The 22,750-nt window shown below is 42.6% G+C and overlaps 1 protein-coding gene across 1 annotated transcript; it reads right to left on the bottom strand.

Annotated features, from left to right (window-relative positions):
- Positions 1-256: 256 nt before the first annotated feature.
- Positions 257-22,510, bottom strand: LOC116681204 (zinc finger protein 271-like; the record flags this gene model as incomplete). The annotated part of the gene is made up of 3 exons (XM_032509583.1): positions 257-1,207; positions 17,485-18,275; positions 22,433-22,510. Coding segments are annotated over 3 exons (1,794 nt in total), but the record flags the coding sequence as incomplete, so codon positions are not given.
- Positions 22,511-22,750: the final 240 nt, after the last annotated feature.

Raw genomic sequence — 22,750 nt, 5'->3', positions numbered from 1 at the left:
ACATTGTGATTTCTGGATTTTTTTTTTTAGATTATGTCTCTCCCAGTGGACATGCACCTACGATGACAATTTCAGACCCCCCGTGATTTCTAACTGGGAGAACTTGCAAAATAGCAGGGTGTTTAAATACTTATTTTCCTCACAGTATGCACATTAATAAAAATTTTACCAGGGGTTCCCAAACTTTCAAACCCCACCATAGTTATTGTTTTTTTCTTGAAGCTGCACTTTCATGTGTCTCTTTGTAGTTTTGCTTATTTAAAGCTAATGTATTTGTTCAGACTATTTCGGCTTCTCTCCGGTGTGAACACGTTGGTGAGATTTAAGGCTACTTCTCTGAGAAAACATTTTCCCACAGTGTTCACACGAGTACGGCTTCTCTCCGGTGTGAACACGCCGGTGTATTTTAAGATTACCGCGCTCAGAAAATGTTTTACCACATAGATCACAGCTGTACGGCTTCTCTCCAGTGTGAACACGTTGGTGAGATGTAAGATTACTACTCCGTGAAAACATTTTCCCACAGTGTTCACACCAATACGGCTTCTCTCCAGTGTGAAGACGCTGGTGAGCTTTAAGGCCACCAATCTGAGAAAATGTTTCTCCACAGTGTTCACACCTGTGCGGCTTCTCTCCAGCGTGAACAAGCTGGTGTCTTTTAAAGTCACAATTATCAGTAAAGGTTTTACCACATAGATCACAGCTGTACGGCTTCTCTCCAGTGTGTCTGCGCTGGTGACGTTTAAAGCCACTACTATTAGTAAAGGTTTTCCCACATTGATCACACCGGTACGGTTTCTCTCTGGTGTGAACACGTCGGTGGATTACTAGGCTCTCCTTCCTAATAAAGGTTTTACCACATAGATCACAGCTGTACGGCCTCTCTCCAGTGTGACTGCGTTGATGTAACGTTAGGGTTTTCTTCAGTGTGAAAGCTGCACCACATTGATCGCACCGGTACGGTTTCTCTCCGGTGTGAACATGTCTGTGGATTACTAGGCTATCCCTCCTAGAAAAGGTTTTACCACATAGATCACAGCTGTACGGCTTCTCTCCGGTGTGAACACGTTGGTGGATTACTAGGTTATCACTCCTAAAAAAGTTTTTACCACATAGATCACAGCTGTACGGATTCTCTCCAGTGTGACTGCGTTGATGTATTATTAGGAAACTCTTCACTGTGAAAGCTGCCCCACATAGATCACAGCTGTGTCGATTGTGTCCAGTGTGAACTCTCTGATGAATCTTTAAAGTTCGAGATGTTGTGAAGGATTTGTCACAATATTGACAGTGGTGACATTTTGGTCCCTCTCCTCTTCTCTGTTTCTATAGCAACAGACAAACACAGAGAGAGAGAGAGAGAGAGAGAGAGAGAGAGAGAGAGAGAGAGAGAGAGAGAGAGAGAGAGAGAGTTAGTGAACAACCTTTATCAGATAATTTAGACAGAAAAACTATTTACATATCAAACAAGTTAGACTAAAAGATGATATAAATACAGATAAAAATATATTGTGACACTATGCAGCATCTGAATATTTCAGGGTAGTTATTAGTGCTGCACGATATCAGGAAAATATGAGATATGCCTTAACGTTGTTGAATATCAAGATAATTATATAACTTGTAATAAATAAACATATTAAACTGTAGCCTACTCAGTTCTGCTGATTTCAGTTGTTTGCTAAAAAATGAGTTGCACTCATTAAGTTCTCATCTGAGCAGATTTCTGTCATTCAAACTCTGAGATGTAGTTAAAACCAATTTGTATTAATTAGTCAGGGCTGGCTCAGAAGAGTCCTGAACCATCCCTTAGTTATGCTGCTATAGGCCTAGACTGCTGGGGGACTTCCCATGATTCACCCATGATGGAGGTTAGACCGCAATCACAGAAACAGAGGATGGGGACGGAGGTTAGAGCGCCAACACAGAGACAGAGGACGGGGACAGACATCTGGAAACAGACATTCGAGAAGAAGAATTTCTGGCAGAACAAGAGCAACACCGGAAGTTAAACATTGTGGGTATAGACCGGGCCGACACACACTGACAGCTAACGAGGGAACACACACACACACACACACACACACACACACACACACACCCCATCTGGATGCACATCTGACAGATTATAATACACGGATGGTTTCTATGAACTCTGATACTTCCACTGTGAAGACCACCCAGAGGCTGGTTCAGGGTCACTTTATATATATATATATATATATATATATATTGATCTCATACAGTCACTCAGTACAAGATCAATAGAGGCCGGGGTCTACCACACCAGGCAGGACCCCAGGTGCAGACTGTGCAAGGATGCCCCTGAGACAGTACAGCACATAACAGCAGGGTGTAAGATGCAGGCAGGAAGTGGTACATGGAACGGCATAACCAGGTAGCTGTCATAGTTACAGGAACATCTGCCACGAGTATGGGCTGGAAGACACAAGGTCAACATGGAAGACACCTCCTAAGGTATTCCAGAATGACCGAGCTAAGATCCTGTGGGACTTCAAGATCCAGACTGAAAAACTGGTGATGGCTAACCAACCAGACATCATGTTGATGGACAAACAGCAGAAGAAGGCAGTGGGGGGGCAGCAGTGATTGATGTGGCGATCCCAAACAACAGCAACATCAAGAAGAAGGAACACCAGAAGCTCGAGAAATACCAAGGGCTGAAAGAGGAGCTGGAGAACTTGTGGAAAGTAAGAGCAACAGTGGTGCGGGTGGTAATCGGAGCACGGGGGGGGGGGGGGGGGGGATTCCAGGTAAAACATCAGCGGTCTCTGTCCAGAAGAGTGCAGTCCTAGGAACAGCTAAGATACTGAACCCTCAAACTCCCAGGCCTCTGGTAGAGGACCCGAGCTGAAGGATGACACATACCCCCCACAAGGGGTGAGAGGGGGATTTTTATAGATAGTTGCAGGTACATACATATAGCCCATAAATTATACATTTAGCCCATCTATTTTATATATATTATACATATAGCCCATAAATTATACATTTAGCCCATCTATTATATATAAATTATACATTTAGCCCATCTATTATATATAAATTATACATATAGCCCATATATTATACACATAACCCAAATATTATACATCTATTATACATATTATCCATGTATTATAAATACATAATCCATATATTATAAATATATAATACATATAACCCACATGTTTCAGTCCATTTGTCTTTTAATTGTTTAACCCTGTGCTTGTTGTTGTGTGTCTGTTGTAACTCTTGCAGCAAAGTTACTCAGTGTCCCGAACTAATGTCTCCTCAGGGAGACTAATAAAGACATTTTGACTTTGAGGACATTTGGTCCGTGCGCTCCGAGTGCCGTTGCTAAGTGACACGCGAGCACTCCAGATTACTTTCAACTGAGTTAAAATAAAACCGAATAAAATGTAATTTCCCCCCAAACAGCAGCTGGTGGAGATGCTGAGTGGCTGCTGGGTAAAAACTTGAAAATGTTCCCTCGATCCAAGAATCCGTGTGACATCATTTCCTGATGAAAGAACGTTGATGTGAGAATCAGAACCAGAACCATCATTGTGACATCATCACTGTGACATCATCATTGTGACATCATCGGTGCTTCTGAGCAGTCTTTAATACAGGCTGTCCGTGCACATTCATATGTCTTTTCCACCGAGGCGGTTCTGGTGCTGGTTCTGGGCTGGTGCTATTGCCAGTTCGGTGCTGGTTCTACTCGCCAGTTATCTAAGAACCAGCTGGATTTTCCACAGCCTGAGAGCCAGAGCAGGGCTACGTCACAACGTCACTGCAAGTACCTCCGTTGTCATAGCAGCGCGTCATGACAGTCAACAATAATGGAGGACTACATGCCGATACTTTTGCTCCTGGCTTTACAAATTCACCCTGGATTTCAAAGACGGGCCTTGACAGCTCTTCGTGACCGCTATGGACCGAGGACGCGTTCAAGAAGAAAGGGAATTATCTCGCGTGATTTAACGTTTATTATTATAATCTTTTGCTCGCCGATGGCAACATCAGTAGCGTCAAGCAAAACACTGTTAGGGTAAACAGACGTCCCGGTTTGACCGGGGCAGTCCCACTTTTCCCGACAAAAAGCCTATCGGGACGCTAAAATGTTCCGGTTTACCAACTACTATGGAATTGTTTTTCGGCGATAACATAGCGGACATGGTCTTATTATAGCCCGATCATTTAACCCATGTAGCACATATACACCATAGCCTACATCCAGCATATGATTATAACTGTGTGTGTGTGTGTGTGTGTGTGTGTGTGTGTGTGTGTCAATCGTAGCGGATCGTCTGCATAATCTGTGCAGCGTTACATATATATATGTATATTTGTAACCACTGTGGCTATGTCTCATCTTTTCTGTCACGTTAACGGTGATATCGCTAGCCAGGGACATGCATGTACATGTTGGGCGGCAGGGTCCAAGGGAAAAAAGCCTCATAATTAATATAGGAAACGTAAACAAAAAGAATGATATTTTTGCAATCTTTTTTTATAAAGAAATCTCAACATAAATCTTCACACTAATCTGAAAAACATTTTGTTAATTATTCTGGAAAACCACTGTTATTATTGTTGTATGTAATACTGTACAAAACCAAAGCATACATGTTAACAAAACAACTGATTAATTTTTATTTTTGCAGGTTGTATTATGGCTGAGGGCGAGGCAGAGGAGGACACATGTGGTCTGGGCATACCACCGATCACACTATTGGTGGAATACAGTTGTGCCGGATTTTACCCCTACACAGTTTGTTCGAAACTTTCGAATGTCCCGGGAGTCGTTGGAATACACATGTGGTCAGGTCAGGCCTCTCATGGGCCGAATGAACACCAACTACCGTCTGTTCCAGTGAGAAAACGTGTTGCAATTTTTCTGTGGAAGCTGGCTACTGGCATTGAGTATAGGACCATTAGCCACCTTTCTGGGGTAGGTCTAAGCACAGTGTTTAACTGTGTTCAGGATTTCTGTGACTCCGTTATAAAGGTCTTGCTCCCTCAACACATCACCACTCCAGATGCTGCAAAGCTGGTTGAAATTGCCACCTTCTTCCATAACCGCTGGAGAATACCACAGTGTGTTGGTGCAATCGATGGAAGCCACATCCCAATCATTGCCCCTGAGGAGTATCCCCGTGACAACTTTAACAGGAAAGGGTGGCACTCGATTATATTGCAAGGAGTTGTGGACGGCAGAGGCCTGTTTTGGGATGTGTGTGTGGGCTATGCAGGGAGTGTGCATGACGCACAGAGAGAGTGCGTCATGAGTGCTAAGGCAGTCACATTTATGGGAGCAACTAAGTGATGGTGAATTACTTGGACAAAACAAAAAGATCATCTCTGGCATTAATGTTGGACACTACCTCATCGGTGACCCTGCTTACCCAATGCAGAACTGGCTTCTGAAGCCCTTCTCCGACACTGGAAGACTCTGACCTGAACAACACACCTACAGTCACAGACTGAGGAGTGCACATTCGGTTGTAGAGACGGCTTTTGGAAGGTTGAAGGGCCGTTGGAGATGTCTCCTCAAAAGAAATGACTGCAAGTTGGAGCTCAGCAAGAAAATGACGTTGACCTGCTGTGTGCTTCATAATATTTGTGAAGAGCATGGTGACAATTTCATGGAGGAGCGTGTAGACGGGAAGTTACACATTCAACCTCCAGGTCAGGCACTACCTGAGCATGGTGAGCCAGAAGGGGCAGATATTAGAGCAGCCTTAATCAACTATTTCAGTAGAGAGGAGTGATAGTTTTTACAGTGATTGTTGTACATCATTACTGCCAGTTGCCTGTTTCTAAATTAACCAAAGGTTGGCAGTAGTAAAAGACTCATTTGCATATTCAGACAGGAGAAATTTCAGAAAACTTGTAATACAATAAAATGTCAGTAACCAACTGGGGAAGTTTCACGTTTGTTCAATGTTTTTACCCGCTGTTTGGTATATGTATCTGTTGATAATCCCTGTAATTTTGGATAGGTAGTTAATGTGGAATACATTCATCAAATTATATCTTTTAACTGGTTGTGCCTATGTGTGTTGTGCCAAATAAGGATTGTTTGCACTTCACATTCACATTTTCAAAACTGTTATTTTATCTTTTTAATGAATAACCAGTCTGGTATTGTGTTATCTGACTTAAATAAATAAATAAATAAATTACATGTTAATTATTTGTTGTCTTTGTTGAGCTGCAGGAACTTATCGTCAGCCTTCTCCATCTAGTCCAACAGCTCCTCATGTTCACGCTTTTTTCCTCACATTACTGCAGACAAGCTACAGTTTGTTTTCTATTGGCTGCCATCATTTAATCTAACTGCAAACAATCCAAGCGCCTCCATGTGACCATAGTGGACCTACCGATGGTTTCAGTAGGACATACTGACCATTTAAAGAGGCTAGGTTAAATGCTTGTTAGACAAAATGGAACCTATGAGGCAATGTAGAACATGTTAACATTAAGGAAACGCTCAATACACAGCACATCATAGCTTAGCTCGTCTGGCTTGGCGTGATGACACGGAGGCAGATGGGACCGGCGAGCTGCCGTCCTGTGGGGGTGATGGTGGTGGTGGTAGCTCCGTGTCATCATCATCCTCACCAGTAACAGACAACTCTATAAACAACAAACACAGGGAGCAGGTTTAGTTTATAAAGCTCATTCAAGACAAAATATACACAGTAAGACCCGAGTCTGTTGTTAAGTCTCATAAACAAAAAAAATCTTCAAACAGTAAATAAAAGCGGTCGTGTGTTTGCTCCTATAACCATCCCCTGATTTATTTATTAATTTATCAGTGAGCAAACCTCCCTCTTGATTAAAAGTGTTGCACAATCAGGACCTTTAGTTGGTGAATAACGGTCAAATCAAAATCTGATGCATGGACAAAATAGTTGAGTACAAAAGTGAAAATTAACGTTATCTGAAAACAGCGTGTAGTTTCTGTCTAGCATCTCACATCACACTCTCAGTCACTATAAGACTACTACTACTACTACTACTACTACTACTACTACTACTACTAGTATTACTACAGTCACAAACACTGTGCCAGAATATGAACAATAACGTTGCTGTCAACGGGCTTATCTGCTAACGTTAACTAGCTCCGGACCGTTGAACGGGCTTCAAACAGTAGCCTAACGTTAATACGCCGTTAACGTATAGCTACGGTACCCAGCTAGCTAAGCTTGCTAGCGGTAGCCTACCTTGTTAAACTTTGCTTGTCGTCACCTAACTAAAGTTAACCTTGCAAATATAACATTGAAACAAGACATATCTGTCTACACAGTTAAAAATACATAATAGAAACATTTGAAATATAAGACCAACCTGAAGCATTGGGATGGTCTGCCTCTCCGTTCACCGTAGCCTCTACCAAGGCTGGGGCGGAGTTGAGCGCCCCGGTGGTTTGGCATGCCGGTTGGTCCCCCAGGATGGAGTCCAGGATGTTAAAATTTGGCGATCTTCTTTGCTGATCGCCGCTACCACTTCGCCCAAGCTTCTTTTTTTGGTCCCGATAATCTTGTTTTAATTTTTTTATTTTGTTTATCAGCTGATCTACACTTCTCTGGTAACCCGCTAAAGACATCTCATGTTGAAGCCTTTCAAAGATGGGTTTCGTCCGTACAGCTCCATCCAGTTTATTTTGAATTTCTGTGGAGGACCACAGAGACAGCAGACAGTTGGTTTCCTCCACAGACCACGGTTGTTTTTGTTTCCCATCCATGTCCAAAGCTAACATTAACAGCTGTCTATAGTTAACAGCTGATCTGTGTTTTAAAAATGGCGGCCCAATTTTCTTTTTCAAACGTCATGATACCCTCCCACCCCCCCAGCACCTGACGTAACCGGTTCTTATCTCTAGACCAGCACTAAGTTGGTACCGGTTTTCTTGGCCCAGAGCCAGGTTTATTTGTGTGGAAAAGCAAAGAACCGGTTCAATATCTGGCACTTACTCCGAACCAGCACCAGAACCGCCTCAGTGGAAAGGACATATCTGTCATTTCACAACGTTGAACTGTTGGTGGAACGCGCTCAGAGACGTCTGTAACCAGGAGTTATTTTACCGACCGAGCTGAAGAACATAGAGATCCAAGAAGATAACGGAGATCCAGAAGCCCCCCCCCACACAGGCCCAGGTCTGCTCTGGAGATGCCCGGCCCAAACAGCGCTCGCTTTGGAAGAGAATTAAGAGTTTCTTCAGAAAGAAATTCAAACGCACCAAAAGCCAAGGTGAGTCTCCGAGGAAAGAAGAGTCTGATGAGTCCACAAGAGACAAGGAACCCAAACCGGACCGCTCTGATATGAATGATGAGTTCAAAGACATATTCAATGACTCAGAGAGCGAAGACGGGTCCAAAGACCTCGACTAGAAGTCTGATGAGGCGTCAAACAGTCAAGTCTTCACCAACGGATCAGAACAGGACTCTGAAAACAAAGGAGACTACATCAGAAAAGACCTTGACTGGAAGCAGGGGGGGTCTGATGAAGACTCTGAGAGCAAAGGCGAATCCGACAGTGAAGACGTGGACTGGAGTTGGGGGGAGTGAGATGACGAGTTAAACAGTCAAGTCATTGCACTGTTGGGACGACCCTCTCGACTGGGAGTGGTGGGGGCTGGGTGGTGAGTTCAGGGGTCTACGTGGGTTCCTGAAAGGCGAGTCCCTCTATGACGTGAACAAGAAGAGGGGGGTCGGAGGAGAAGATGGAGACTACCGGTGACACCAAACACCAGCCGGATAGCGCTGATGTGAATGTGGACGGGTGGACCGCCTACGGGGCCTTCAAGGCCTGGGAGGCATCTCAGGTCTTTAGTTCATTCAGACATCAGAGGCCAGACTATGTGTGTTGGATTAGACGGTTTGTCATATAGCATTAAAACCGAAATCTGCAAATAAAGGCCAGAAAAATTAAATCCATATACCCGTGTCCTCTATTTAACAGGAAATCATGTTTAAATGCACTGGTTAATTCTGCAAATTCCAGGACTTTTTTTTTTTACGGGAAGTGTTGCTCCTTAAAGGGGAATTCCTCTGTGTGTGTGTGTGTGTGTGTGTGTGTGTGTGTGTGTGTGTGTGTGTCTCTCTCTCTCTCTCTATGTGTGTGTCTCTGTGTGTGTGTGTGTGTGTGTGTGTGTGTGTGTCTCTCGCTCTGTCTTTGTGAAAGCGTCTGTGTGCATTCATTAATATTGAGATTAGATTCCTGGTCTCTTCAGTCTGGAGTAACCTCTTTCCTTCACTCACCTCCTCCTTCATCCTCTTGCTCCCTCGCTCCTCTGAGTCTCCCGAGGCCTCCCTGACACCTTTCCTCTTGCCGCCCTCCTCCTCCTCCTCCTCCTGGTATCTCTGCAGGTACTCGGTGATAAGGTCCAGGTCCAGGTGGTCTTGCGGCTCCCATGTGTTCTCCTCACTGGAAAGGTGAGTGCAGACAGAAGAACATCTCCTCACACTTTGTTTTTAGGAAATACATTCTCACTCTAGCTGCTAATTTGGATTATTCCTTTTATCTGTTGCCATGGTGATAGGTTATTTGCGGGTCTGTGTGTGTGTGTGTGTGTGTGTGTGTGTGTGTGTGTGTGTGTGTGTGTGTGTGTATATATATATATATATCAGGACCAAAATCACCAATTATTAATATTCTAGACTCATACTTACTCTGAGAACCCCTTCCATTTCAGCAGAAACTCTACTCTTCCCTTCACCACTCTGCGGTCCAAAACCTTCTCCACCACATACTCCTCCTCTTCCTCCTTCACTGCTACATGCTCCTCCTCCTCTTCCTCCTTCACTGCTGCAGGCTCCTCCTCCTCCTCTTCCTCCTTCACTGCTGCAGGCTGCTCCTCCTCCTCCTCCTCCTCCTCTTCCTCCTTCACTGCTGCAGGCTCCTCCTCCTCCTCCTTCACTGCGGCCACAGGCTCCACCTCCTCCTCCTTCACTGCTGCAAGCTCCTTCTCCTGTTCCTCCTTTGCTGCTGCAGGCTCCTCCTCCTCTTCCTCCTTCACTCCTGCTGCAGGCTCCTCCTCCTCTTCCTTCTTCACTGCTACAGGCTCCTCCTCCTCTTCCTCCTTCACTGCTACAAGCTCCTCCTCTTCCTCCTTCTTTCCTGCTCTGGTCGCCAGCTTGACGTCTGCCCCAAGAGGGGGTGGGAGGTTCAAATTGAGTAACCGGGGTAACCAATGATTTTTCTTGATTGGGGTTCACTACTTAACTCTCAGAGGAGAAACCCTGGAAAGCAGAATCACGGAGTCAGTGAGTGAGAGAACGAACCGCCGTCCTCGTCTCCAAATCTCTGTTTATTACAAATTCTCCCAAACACAAAAGCATAAAACCGTCCTCAACAACAACATTTCCCTCGTGGATACATGTTTCACTTCAATTTAAGAACCGGAACACCATTTTCTTTACTCCACATTTTTCAGTGGGCAAAATCTTCCACACTCAAATTCCCAGAAGTAGTCTCGTCCTTCCCAAAATAAATATCACCCTTACTGTACCGTTTCAATAATAATATATATATCTATTCTTTCTACCTCCAAAACTCCTCCATTATACTAATGTCATCATGGAAATCATAAACCCTCTTTGGCTGGAAATAAATATTCAAACAACTTCAGAGTCAAAACATGAGCCATCATACACCTGGAGATAATAGTTCAACTTATAATACATTCCTTTACTAATACTCTGTACAACTTTTAGGAGGAACTCCCCTTTAAGAGTTAAACAACATTTAACATTAACAATCCTGTCAGGATACGTTAAAAACCACAAAATAACTCATTACCAGGGAATGGAAGCACCAGCACCCAGAATCACACACACAACCCTACGCTAACTAGCATGTTAGTTAGCAGTAATTAGCCTGTGTCTATGTTAATGTTAACTAGCATGTTAGCTAGCAGTAATCAGCCTGTGTCTATGTTAATGTTAACTAGCATGTTAGTTAGCAGTAGTTAGCCTGTGTCTATGTTAATGTTAACTAGCATGTTAGTTAGCATTAATTAGCCTGTATCTATGTTAATGTTAACTAGCATGTTAGTTAGCGGTAATAAGCCTGTGTCTATGTTAATGTTAACTAGCATGTTAGTTAGCAGTAATTAGCCTGTGTCTATGTTAATGTTAACTAGCATGTTAGCAGTAATGAGCCTGTGTCTATGTTAATGTTAACTAGCATGTTAGTTAGCAGTAAATAGACTGTGTCTATGTTAACTAGCATGATAGTTAGCAGTAATTAGTCTGTGCCTATGTTAATGCTAACTAGCATGTTAGTTAGCAGTAATTAGCCTGTGTCTATGTTATCTCCTAACATATACATACCTCTCCATCTCTGCTGATTGGGAATGATTGAGATTTGTCTTGCACAGCTACCAGAAGACTTACAGCTTTCAGACAGGTTGCTCACGTCACATCTACGTCTTCAAGCTCAGTTGGAGGCTGCGCAGTAACGCTCAGCATCACCGGGAAAGAGCTTCTAATAGACTTCACTGGTCTCCGTCCATTTCTTTAGCTGTCTATGATCCCACCCCGATACACACCTGTTAGCTAGCCGCGAGCTCTATTGTTTACGAAACCCGTTTCCGGTTACAAACGCGGCTCTGTAGCTCGCCTTTACACATCATAACCTCCATAACTACCCCCCCACAGCTTCAGTACACCATACGCACGTCAGAAGGAAACCGTCGTTTGTCATTTTTACCGAGTACCAACCTGGAAAGCAGAATTACGGCATCAGTGAGTGAGAAAACAAACCGCCATCCTCATCTCCAAAGAGTGTCCGTCAGCTGGGCCCCGTGGTGTACCGATCCCCGCACATTGGTTCCGCTTTCTTTGTTTCCCCGCTACGTTAATATTGCTTACCAATAAAATTTGAAATTCGTACTTAACGCTACGCTGGTTATTATGTTATCCCTTAAGGGTGTATCACACATTCAAGCTGAAATAAATGTAACCATATGCTGCTCTTTACACGCTAAAAGTGGTGATTATTTAAATGGAGTCTGGTGGAGATATGTTGCTCTATACACACTAAAAGTACTGATTATTTACATGGAGTCTGGTGGAGATATGCTGCTCTATACACACTAAAAGTAGTGATTATTTACATGGAGTCTGGTGGAGATATGCTGCTCTGTACACGCTAAAAGTAGTAATTATTTACATGGAGTCTGGTGAAGATATGCTGCTCTATACTCACTAAAAGTAGTGATTATTTACATTGAGTCTGGTGGAGATATGCTGCTCTATACACACTAAAAGTAGTGATCATTTACATGGAGTCTGGTGGGTTTGGTGATGGTGATTTCGGGGCTGATTCATGTTAAACTAAAAGGATCTTACTCCTTAACTAAAGGTCTATCTCTGTAGGGATCCATCCCATAATATTATTAGAATAATAATCTATAGTAATAATAATAATAATAATAATAGTCAGACAACAACTGAACCTTTAGTGGACGCAAACTTTACCTTTTAATTAGGAGTTGAAAATAAGACACAACCTTGGGTTCAACATGGGGGGGGGGGGACACTTCATTTTCTGCAACAATTTGTGTCTTTTCTGCATTAAATTATGGTGCAAATGTCTTTATGTATGTACAGGAAATATAATAGTTATTTTGAGTAGGCTGCACTGAGGTACACAGTTTTTATTGGGGGGATGTATCAATCTCAGTAAAGAAAGACAACTGATGAATGAAATCATGATATGATCAAATGAACAAATGATGAAACGTATAGATTTTATTAAAAGCATTTAGAAACATTAGACTATATGATGATTGTTTATAGAAACATTTGTTTACCACATTTTAAATATTTTACAATATGATTGAAAGTATAAAGGACATAATAGTGACCAATACAAGTTGATTAATTTTTAGATGGGACATATCATGAAGTGTTTTAGTCAAACAGTTCAAATGTTGATAATCAGAGATGATATCAGATGAATGAGTGTTTGAGTCTCAGATCTGCTTCACAGTGCAGAGTGTGTGTGATGGTGAACAGACTGAACTTTATTTCAGCAGCTGGTCTTCAGTCAGTGTTTCTGTCCACAGGAGAGACTCTCAGTCCTGCAGAGGACACAGAGACACTGAGGAACCAGACCAGAACCCAAACCCAGGATAGAGAGGCTGAGTGAATGTGGTGTTGAAGGTGTGGAGGTGGATCAGTGAGTCAGAGGAGACTGTGTAGAAGGACAGAGAGCCAGCAGGAACGTCCACATACACTGCTACTCTGTTAGAGACAGAGCAGGAAGTGAGGGCTGTTCTTCTGTTACTGTGCCAGACAGAGTAACCATCTTCATCAGAGCAGACCAGACTCCAGGAATGATCATTATATCCAAACACACAGTCATCACTGTCTCCTTTCCTCCTGATTCCTCTGTAACTCACTGATATATCAACCCTTCCTCTCCTCTCGATCTCCCAGTAACAGCGACCAGTCAGACTATCTCTACACAGCAGCTGAGGCCAGTAGTTAAATCTGTCTGGATGATCAGGATATGACTGATCCTCCTTCACATTTGTCACCTTCCTGTTGTCAGACAGTTTGAGGTCTCTGTGTACTGAGTTTAATCAGATGATGGACTTCTACTATCTGTCCACTAGATGGAGCTAACTGACCATCTAATGAGCTGAAGATCAGCAACTTGTACAGCAGCAGGTATCTCTCCAAGTGGGCTCCGTGTGACATATTACTTTGATACTTAAAGTACATTTAGCTGTTAATATTTAATACCTCAGTACTTTTTTTTTTAACACTGCTTGTTTTTGTCTAACATTTACCTTCACATGCACCGCTCCCTCCCTCTTGGGTGAGGAGAATATCTCCAAATTAAAACAATAAAAGCATCTTTCTCCTGACTGCAGCTCGCAAATAAATACAGCAAAAGCAGCGGTGTTATAAATTAATTTAATATCTACTCACATTTGTTGACGGGTCTCTGGAGCACAGGCTGCGTCCCACTTGTGTGACCTCATGTTGCAGTGGATTGTGGGATACGCTTCATGCTGGAAGCTTTATGTTCTAGCTGGAAATAAATAAAGGGGATGCATGGGATTACCCATAGACTGTATAGATATTGATTATATTATTAATATTATCGGTCAATGGGATTACCCCCTTTCTGGTGTACATGTCCCTGACTCTACTGAATTATTAAAGGCCCGGTGGGGACAAAATGTGCCCCCCCTTAAAGTGATTAATGATGCTTTACCAGTAGACCATATATTATATTCCTCAAATAGAAGTATTTTAACTCTGCAAGCCGGCTCCATTGCACGCATAACGTGAGTGGAGCTGATGTTCAACACTACGGTTCACCAGAATCACCAAACTGGCGACAGCGGCAGAGAGCAGCGTGGTGGTGCGTATTAGAGGGTTGGCGCTCCTATCCCATCCCAAGCTTCAGTGTTGCCGGGTAGACCTGACCGGACTCCAGACCAACCAAAGAGATCTAATATTGGCGTTTGCAGCTGAGTTAACCACACAGGCCTATTACAGCCAGAACTTAACTATCTGCTCTACAAGCGGACAAACACGACAGTCTGTATGTTTTTTACGAGGTGTGTGCGGCCCTTTCACACAGAAAAGGATCATAAGTGTCTGTATTTCTTTTACATTAAACTACCGATATACAGGAAACAACTTCATAACTGTCAGTGAGCGGATCTGCAGTTTGGTTTTGAGAGTTTGTGTTTTTATTTCTTGGTCCCCCCCCCCCGCATCAACAACACAGAACGGATCAAGTGTTAGGAACATTACTAAAATAATCATGGGAAGTAGTATTCATCCTCAGCCCTTTAAGATAGAGAACAGCCCTGGCAGCGAGAACTCAGGGTCCACCTGCCCTGCAGCTCAGCACCAGATCAGACTCGGACTCACTCCTCTTATTTTTAACAGCCCGACCTTAAAGAGTTCTTCAGGTTCTGCAGAATGACAAACTACGTTTCTCGAAAAAAGACACATCAGAAAAACTAGTAAAATATTCTACTCAAGAAAAAGTACCAATACTTTGATAAAATAATGATTAAGTACAAGTAAAAATACCTATTTTAAAAATTAAGTAATAAGCAGTTATTTTAAAATGTACTTTAAGTAAAATTTACTAACCTACATTAAAAAAACTGTAAAAGGGGGCGGGGGGGGATCTCTCCCATGTAGTGAAAATAGGATAAGGGGTCATAAATTTCAACTGTTTTGTTTTTAATTAAAGAAAAATCTATAGAAATGCATACACATGTTATAATGTGGGATACATTATTAACATTAACAACAGATGTCACACATGACCTTTAAGACTCTTAGAAAGGTATAATGTGCAATTTTAGTTCAGACCGTCCCATAAAACGTCTTCAGACAGTCGTTTGAAAGTGAAAGTACCAAACATGGTTAGTTCTGAGGGCCGTCCTTCTTTTCTTCACAAACATAAACAGTTATAATGCTAATCACCCAGACAAGCAGCTAGCTTCTACAGCTAATGTCCACAGCCCAGACTAGCAGCTAGCTTCTTCACACCTAAATAGCCCATATGAGCAGACGTATGTGAATTAATTTAGCTAGTCTCCTACATATGTTGCCCTAGGGAAAGGGGGGGCAATTCATTTTCCCAAGGGGCCACATGAGAAACAGGGGCTGTTGTGGAGGAAGTATCAAGGTAGTAAGTATTAAAAGCTAAATGTACAACGTATACGTCGATGTATATGTGACCCGGAGGCCCCTTGGAGAGATACCTGCTGCTGTACAAGTTGCTGATCTTTAGCTCATTAGATGGTCAGTTAGCTCCATCTAGTGGACAGATAGTAGAGGTCCATCATTTGATGGGGGACTTCTCTCACCCTGACTGGGCCCAAGAGTGTATGGCTGCAGCCTGGAGCGTCCCATGTCATGCCGTCCCGCCTTGTGCCATCCCCGAGCTTCTACTTTTCAAAATAAAAGCTTGCATCAAGAATAAAATACTTTAAACAATAAGCCATCTGTCTTACTTTTCAAAGTAAAAGCTCACGTCAACTATCATGCTAATGAATAAAAACACTTGGATTTTTTTTAAATATATATGTCCGTCTCTAAAATAAATAGGCAAACTAAAAGATTCCTGATGGAGGACTTCTCTCACACTAACTGGCTCTGTGAACAGGTTGGACTGGTTCTGACGTCTCTCTGACTCTGACGTTATGAAGACGTCACAGCATCATCGGATCAAATGCACATCGACACCAAAAATTCATACGTTGTAGAATTATTCTATTAATGTCAAGAAGTAACACAGATGTAGAAGACATCCCTTTATACGTATATCTGGTGAGTGGAAATTCACATTGTTCACTCAGTTTGGTTCATTTAATACACACTGGACAGTGAGGTATTGGCAGAGGTGGAAAATAACAAAATACATTACTTACGTTACTGTATTGAACAGTTTTGTTGTGTATTTTTCAAGTAGTTTTTAAAATGTACTTGATTTTAAGATGAAGGATTGTATTTTGCTACATTTCACGTTACTGAGTAAAAAGAAATTATTAACAAAAACTGAAAAGAATAAAAATAAAAATAAATAAATCACACCGGCTATAACCACTACACCAGACCTGGGCTTTCTTTTTTGAGCCAACGTATGCAGCTTCTTCTTCTCTGGTGGCAAGGCGCAATTAAAAAGCAGTAGAAGAAGTTTGAGGTGTGGGAGGGTCGGACCCATGGATGTATTAAGAGAACGGTCGGACCCCTGTGGCGGCGAGCTGAGACCTGAACGGGAGACATTAACATGGACGGGAATCAGCTGTTATCCCTCAAAAACATCAGCTTATGGGAAAGAAAGAGAGGTCGATACAGAGCGCCGAGGTTTTAACCAAACATGGACGCACAACATCGCCACAACACTACGCCATTTTCTGAAGGGGAGTTTCTAATTACTTTTCAGGTTTTTCCCTTCTTGTCCAATGAAAACCACGTATCTCCAGATGTGTGTTGATGTTGAATGTTTGTGATAAACTGAAGTATGATGTCATAAAAAAGAATAAATCTGTAAAATAAGAAGAAACTAAATGTCAAAGTTCTACTCAGTTCAGTTTAAGAAGAAGACATATCAAATTAATAAAACAAATGATTATACATGGGTTAAAAATCCCAGAATTAGCCAAAAGCTCGCAAACCAACAAGTTCTTAACTCTGCAGGGGGCCCAAACTTTTGCAGACGTCATTTATTTGTTTTGTTATTTTGAAAGTATAAATGATGAAATAAAACCTAACTTTTTGTGACATATTTAATATCTAATCTGTCATTTGGAGATTTTTCCATCGTTTTTGGCTTCTTTATGCACATTAATACACATTTTTACCTGGGGTGCCCAAACCTTCGAACCCAACTGTAGTTATTGTTGTTTTTTCTTGACGCTGCACTTTCATGAGTCTCTTTGTAGTTTTGCTTATTTAGAGCTAATGTACGTGTTCAGACTATTTCGGCTTCTCTCCGGTGTGAACACGTCGGTGGACTACTAGGCTACTCGTCCAAGAAAATGTTTTACCACATAGATCACAGCTGTACGGCTTCTCCCCAGTGTGAATGCGTTGATGTCTTTTAAGCTGACAACTCCGTGAGAAAATTTTCCCACATTGTTCACACCAGTACGGCTTCTCTCCGGTGTGAACACGCTGGTGAGCTTTAAGGCGACCAATCTGAGAAAATGTTTTCCCACAGTGTTCACACCTGTGCGGCTTCTCTCCAGTGTGAATGAGCTGGTGAGTTTTAAGGCGACCAATCTGAGTAAAGGCTTTCCCACATAGATCACAGCAGTACGGCTTCTCTCCAGTGTGTCTACGCTGGTGGCGCTTAAAGCCACTACTCTCAGTAAAGGTTTCCCCACATTGACCACACCGGTACGGTTTCTCTCTGGTGTGAATACGTCGGTGGATTACTAGGTGACCCCTCATAGCAAAGGTTTTACCACATTGATCACACCGGTACGGTTTCTCTCCGGTGTGAACACGTTGGTGGACTACCAGGCTATCCCTCCTACAAAAGGTTTTCCCACATTGATCACAGCTGTACGGCTTCTCTCCAGTGTGACTGCGTTGATGTATTACTAGGTGACTCTTCAGTGTGAAAGCTGCCCCACATTGATCACAGCTGTGTAGATTCTCTCCAGTGTGAACTCTCTGATGAATCTTTAAAGTTCCAGATCTTGTGAAGGATTTGTCACAGTGTTGACAGTGATGACATTTTGGTCCATCCGCTCTTCTCTGTTTCTATAGCAACAGACAAACCAAGAGAGAGAGAGAGAGAGAGAGAGAGAGAGAGAGAGAGAGAGAGATATAGAGAGAGAGAGAGAGATAGTGAACAACCTTCTTAAACCCTGGACTTGCTCTCACTCTTCATACAATAATTTGTGACAAAATGAAGGAAAATATGTTCCGGTTGCAGACATGTAGAAGATTTGTGGATAATTGGAATTCTGCTGGGAGGTTTTCTAGCCATGGGACTTGGAATCTTCCTGAATCATCGTAAAATTGGTAGGACAGCAGCCAGTAAATTTGCCTCAATGCTGCCTGGGGAACTTAAAAAGGGTTTGAATGTATTGGATGAGAAGCTGAAGGTTTTACATCAGAGGGCTGATCAGAACGGTGAACTGTGTCGTAACATCTCAGACCGGGCTGTAGAGGCTCAGAGGAGGATGGACTCCATCAGGGCTCAGTTGGTGGACCTGCTTCGTGCAACCACCGGACTGACAATGAAGATAGGGGAACTGTCGAAATCAATACATGAATTGGATGCACGGATGAAGCTGAGGATGACAGAATTGGATGGACACTGATTCGGACAAACGCCACTGAATCAGCCTAAATTGGATTTAAACTGACTGTCCTTTTTTGCCCCCCCCCCCCCCCGAGCGGGTAAACAACCTGCAGCTGGCCTCTCTTCCTTAGCTGTCTTTATCTCTCCCAAGGACAAGGCCAAACTGAACTGAACTCTCTGTAACAACAACAACACAGACAGTCTGCCGCCTCACACCTTATCACACACACACATATACACACACAAGCCCACATACACACATACACACCCCGTCCCTATTCCTACCCCCTCCAAACTGACTGCCTCGGGGACCGACTTTTTTGTGCTTCTTCACCCCCCAAGTTAGACTAAAAGATGACATAAATACAGATGAAAATATTGTGACACTATGCCATTGCAAGACTTGGCCTCCACAAGCTGAAATAGTTTCACAGTATTTATTATATTACAAAGATGATGGCAATAGGCTTTTTAAAAAACTAGTGAAAACTGGCTGCTGAAACACCGCCCCCCCCCCCCATGTTTGATTTGGAGATCCAGGAAGATTTATTTCTCCAACATGAAGGTAACTACCAAGTTGGATTTGACGTTACATGTGAAGTTGGATGTGGTTCAGAAATAGAAGAAAATATTAATGCACATTAATAATCATCTGGAGTATGTGGAAAATGCGGAGAGGGTTAACAACCAAACTGATAAATGATGTTCAGGGAGCTTTCACAGCAGCGTCGCCCTGTTGTTTCTACAGTTTTATTAGGACAGTTAATCCCATTGCAAGACCACCAGCAGCATTAGGGCTGCACAATTAATCGAATTTTAATCGCGACTTCCCACGATCAAATTTGCGTGATCGAGCGATTATTTGTTATAAAGCGTCATTTCATAGAACGCTCCAGGTTTTTTGCAAAGCCCATCTACCGCTCCGTAAAGCCGTCTGCTCATGAGCCAGTCAGAGTAGTTCACTGCACCGTGCAGCTTATTTTCTAGATGTAGACAGTCCCAGAGGACAGAGTAACGGGAGGAAAACTCAACAGATAGCAGTCGGTTATACTTCAGTCTCGAGGTTTACCAGTTTACCAGTAAACGCAACACTTTGTCCCGTCTGTTGTTTTTCAGACAACAGCAGTGACCATTGTTAGTCGGAGCTAGTAGCGTCTGTTAGCTGTTAGCTCTTCTAGGACGCACCGGTGCTACTAGCGTCTGTTAGCTCCTCAAGGACGTACTGGTGCTAATGTCGCATCTGCTGCAATGCTGTTTATATGGATATGGTTTAATTTTCCGTTACATGACCCATTTTGTCTGTAAAGCCGTGCCTGTTTTGAATCTCTCCTTTACTCTCTCTCCTCTTACTCTCCGTGCCCTGCCACACAGCGGCCGCCGGTCCACACTTCTGACATTAGTCCACAGTTTTAATTGTTATTAACACATCTGTATATTGTTAAGGATGAAGGGCAAACCTGTATTTGTACCAGTGTTTCCGCGGGTAACTGCTATCGCGGACGCCATGGCGAAGAACACAGAAGTTATTGAATGCAACTAACTTCAGTTGGTAGAGTAACAGCGTGAGACGGAGCTGCTGGACCTGGGCCAGAGATGTGACCCATTGCGAGAATATCATAGTTCATAAAAATGCAGCCCATTGACGATACAGACATTTCATACACACGACGTGTGTATGCGCCGTGGACCCGTGCTGGACCCGTTCATAATGATCAGCCGTCTCTCTGTGAGTAGCGTCCATCACACACCCTCTCGCAGTTATTAATAGCCTATGTGACGACAAAATTTGTTTTGGTTAAAATCAACAAATAATCGTGAGAATAATCGCGATCAAAATTTTGATCAAAATAATCGTGAATATCATTTTGGCCATAATCGTGCAGCCCTAAGCAGCATGCTACTAACAATAGAATAGGGTCAATTCATAAAAAACATAACATTTCCTTCCATTGTTTTGCAGACGATGAACAAATCCATTTGTCTGTAAAAATCAGTGATGAGGACACACTTCAGCCTTTGCTGAACTGCCTGAGGGATCTGAAAATATGGTTGGATCAGAATCTTCTCTGTCTCAATGACAATAAGACGGACATCGTTGTGTTTGGTTGTGCTGAACATGTTAGTGCCTGTTCTTTAGCTTCCATATTCATTCTTTTACCAAGAATCTGGGTGTGAGCTTTTAAATTTGACAAACAGATTAGTTCTGTTGTTAAAACCACTTTCTTCCAGCGTTGACTTTGGGCTAAGGTCAAGCCTTACCTGTTGCGTAATCACTTAGAAAGTCATATATGCATTATTAAGTCTGGATTAGACTACTGTAACTCTTTGTGTGTTAGATTGAATCAACTTTTAACGTGGACCAAGAACCACATTACCTCTTTTGGCCCCGCTCCACTGTCTGTTTAAGGATTATTCTAAAATTGTATTGCTTATTTTCAAGCACTGAGGTCTTACAATCAGATTCTCCTCAATCTGGCCAGATCAAGGTTAAAAATTAAAATAAATTGAGGCACCTGGCACCGTTGTTAGGAAAGAAAATTGAATTTTTTCACCTGGGCAGTCTCAATTTATGTGGCCGGTGCACCCAAGGAGAACATATGGGAAACTGTGCTTCTGACCCCAGGAGTGGGGATGTGAGGTGTAAACATAGCTAAAGATTTTGTATGAAAATGTAACATCGCTCATAGTGAACACAATTATCACGGTTTTTGATATTATCGCAGTATTTTCAAAAGTGTGTTTAATATGTTCAGAAAGCACTGTTTATCATATTACAAAAATAAAGGCAATAGGCTTGTAAGAACTATTGAAAACTGGCTGCTGAAACTCCGGCCAACATGAAGTTAACGATGAAGTTGTATTTGACGTTACATGTGAAGTTGGAAGTTGTTCTTAAATACAAAAATTAATAATGCACTTTGAACGTTATTTACCAAACTAAATGTTAAAGCCACCGGCAAACAATATGAAGAATTATATTAATTTCTCTGTATTAATTAACATAACTAACATATTGCTCAGTAACACAAACTGAGAATAAGGCACATTTATTATGGCACACATATCTATAACGGAGCAAACAGTGTAATACACCTTTAACAGCGAAGCACGTGGCTCCACAGGCTGGTGATAACACGTTGCTAGGCATCAACACATGGCTGCACAAGGAATATTAAACCATTTGCACATCTGTCAGAGACGCAATAAGATACACAGCAACAGCAATAATGTGAAGGCAATAGTCTCTCTCTCTGGCTGTGTCTCTCTCTCGTCTGAGCAGAGCATCCTGGCGTTCAAGCGAGGACGAGGAGCGACTAGGTCGTTTAACGGCAATTTACTCATGAAATAAGTTACTTATTACTGTCATGTTATTATTACATGTTTAATGAAAAAAATTCCTCCCTTTTTTGCAAACCAATCCGTGAGGTTGGTGATCCATTGCAGCCCGACTACTAGACATGGATGTATATGCATGTTCATATCACAATGTCGAGAGTCATTTATATAAAAATCCTAAAAGACATTAGTGAAAGTGTCTGTGTGCATTCATTAATATTGAGATTAGATTCCTGGTCTCTTTAGTCTGGAGTAACCTCTTTCCTTCACTCACCTCCTCCTTCTTCCTCTTGCTCCCTCGCTCTTCTGAGTCTCCCGAGGCCTCCCTGACACCTTTCCTCTTCCCCTCCTCCTCCTCCACCTCCTCCTCCTCCTCCTCCTCCTCCTCCTGGTGTCTCTGCAGGTACTCGGTGATCAGGTCCAGGTCCAGGTGGTCTTGTGGCTCCCATGTGTTCTCCTCACTGGAAAGGTGAGTGCAGACAGAAGAACATCTCCTCACACTTTGTTTTTTAGGGAATACATTCTCACTCTAGCTGCTAATTTGGATTATTCCTTTTATCTGTTGCCATGGTGATAGGTTATTTGCGGGTCT

This window comes from Etheostoma spectabile, unplaced genomic scaffold, assembly GCF_008692095.1.
Source record: "Etheostoma spectabile isolate EspeVRDwgs_2016 unplaced genomic scaffold, UIUC_Espe_1.0 scaffold00018595, whole genome shotgun sequence".
Taxonomy (NCBI): Eukaryota; Metazoa; Chordata; class Actinopteri; order Perciformes; family Percidae; genus Etheostoma; species Etheostoma spectabile.
Note: the sequence above shows the minus strand (reverse complement) of the source record. Positions and strands in the feature narration are given on the sequence as shown.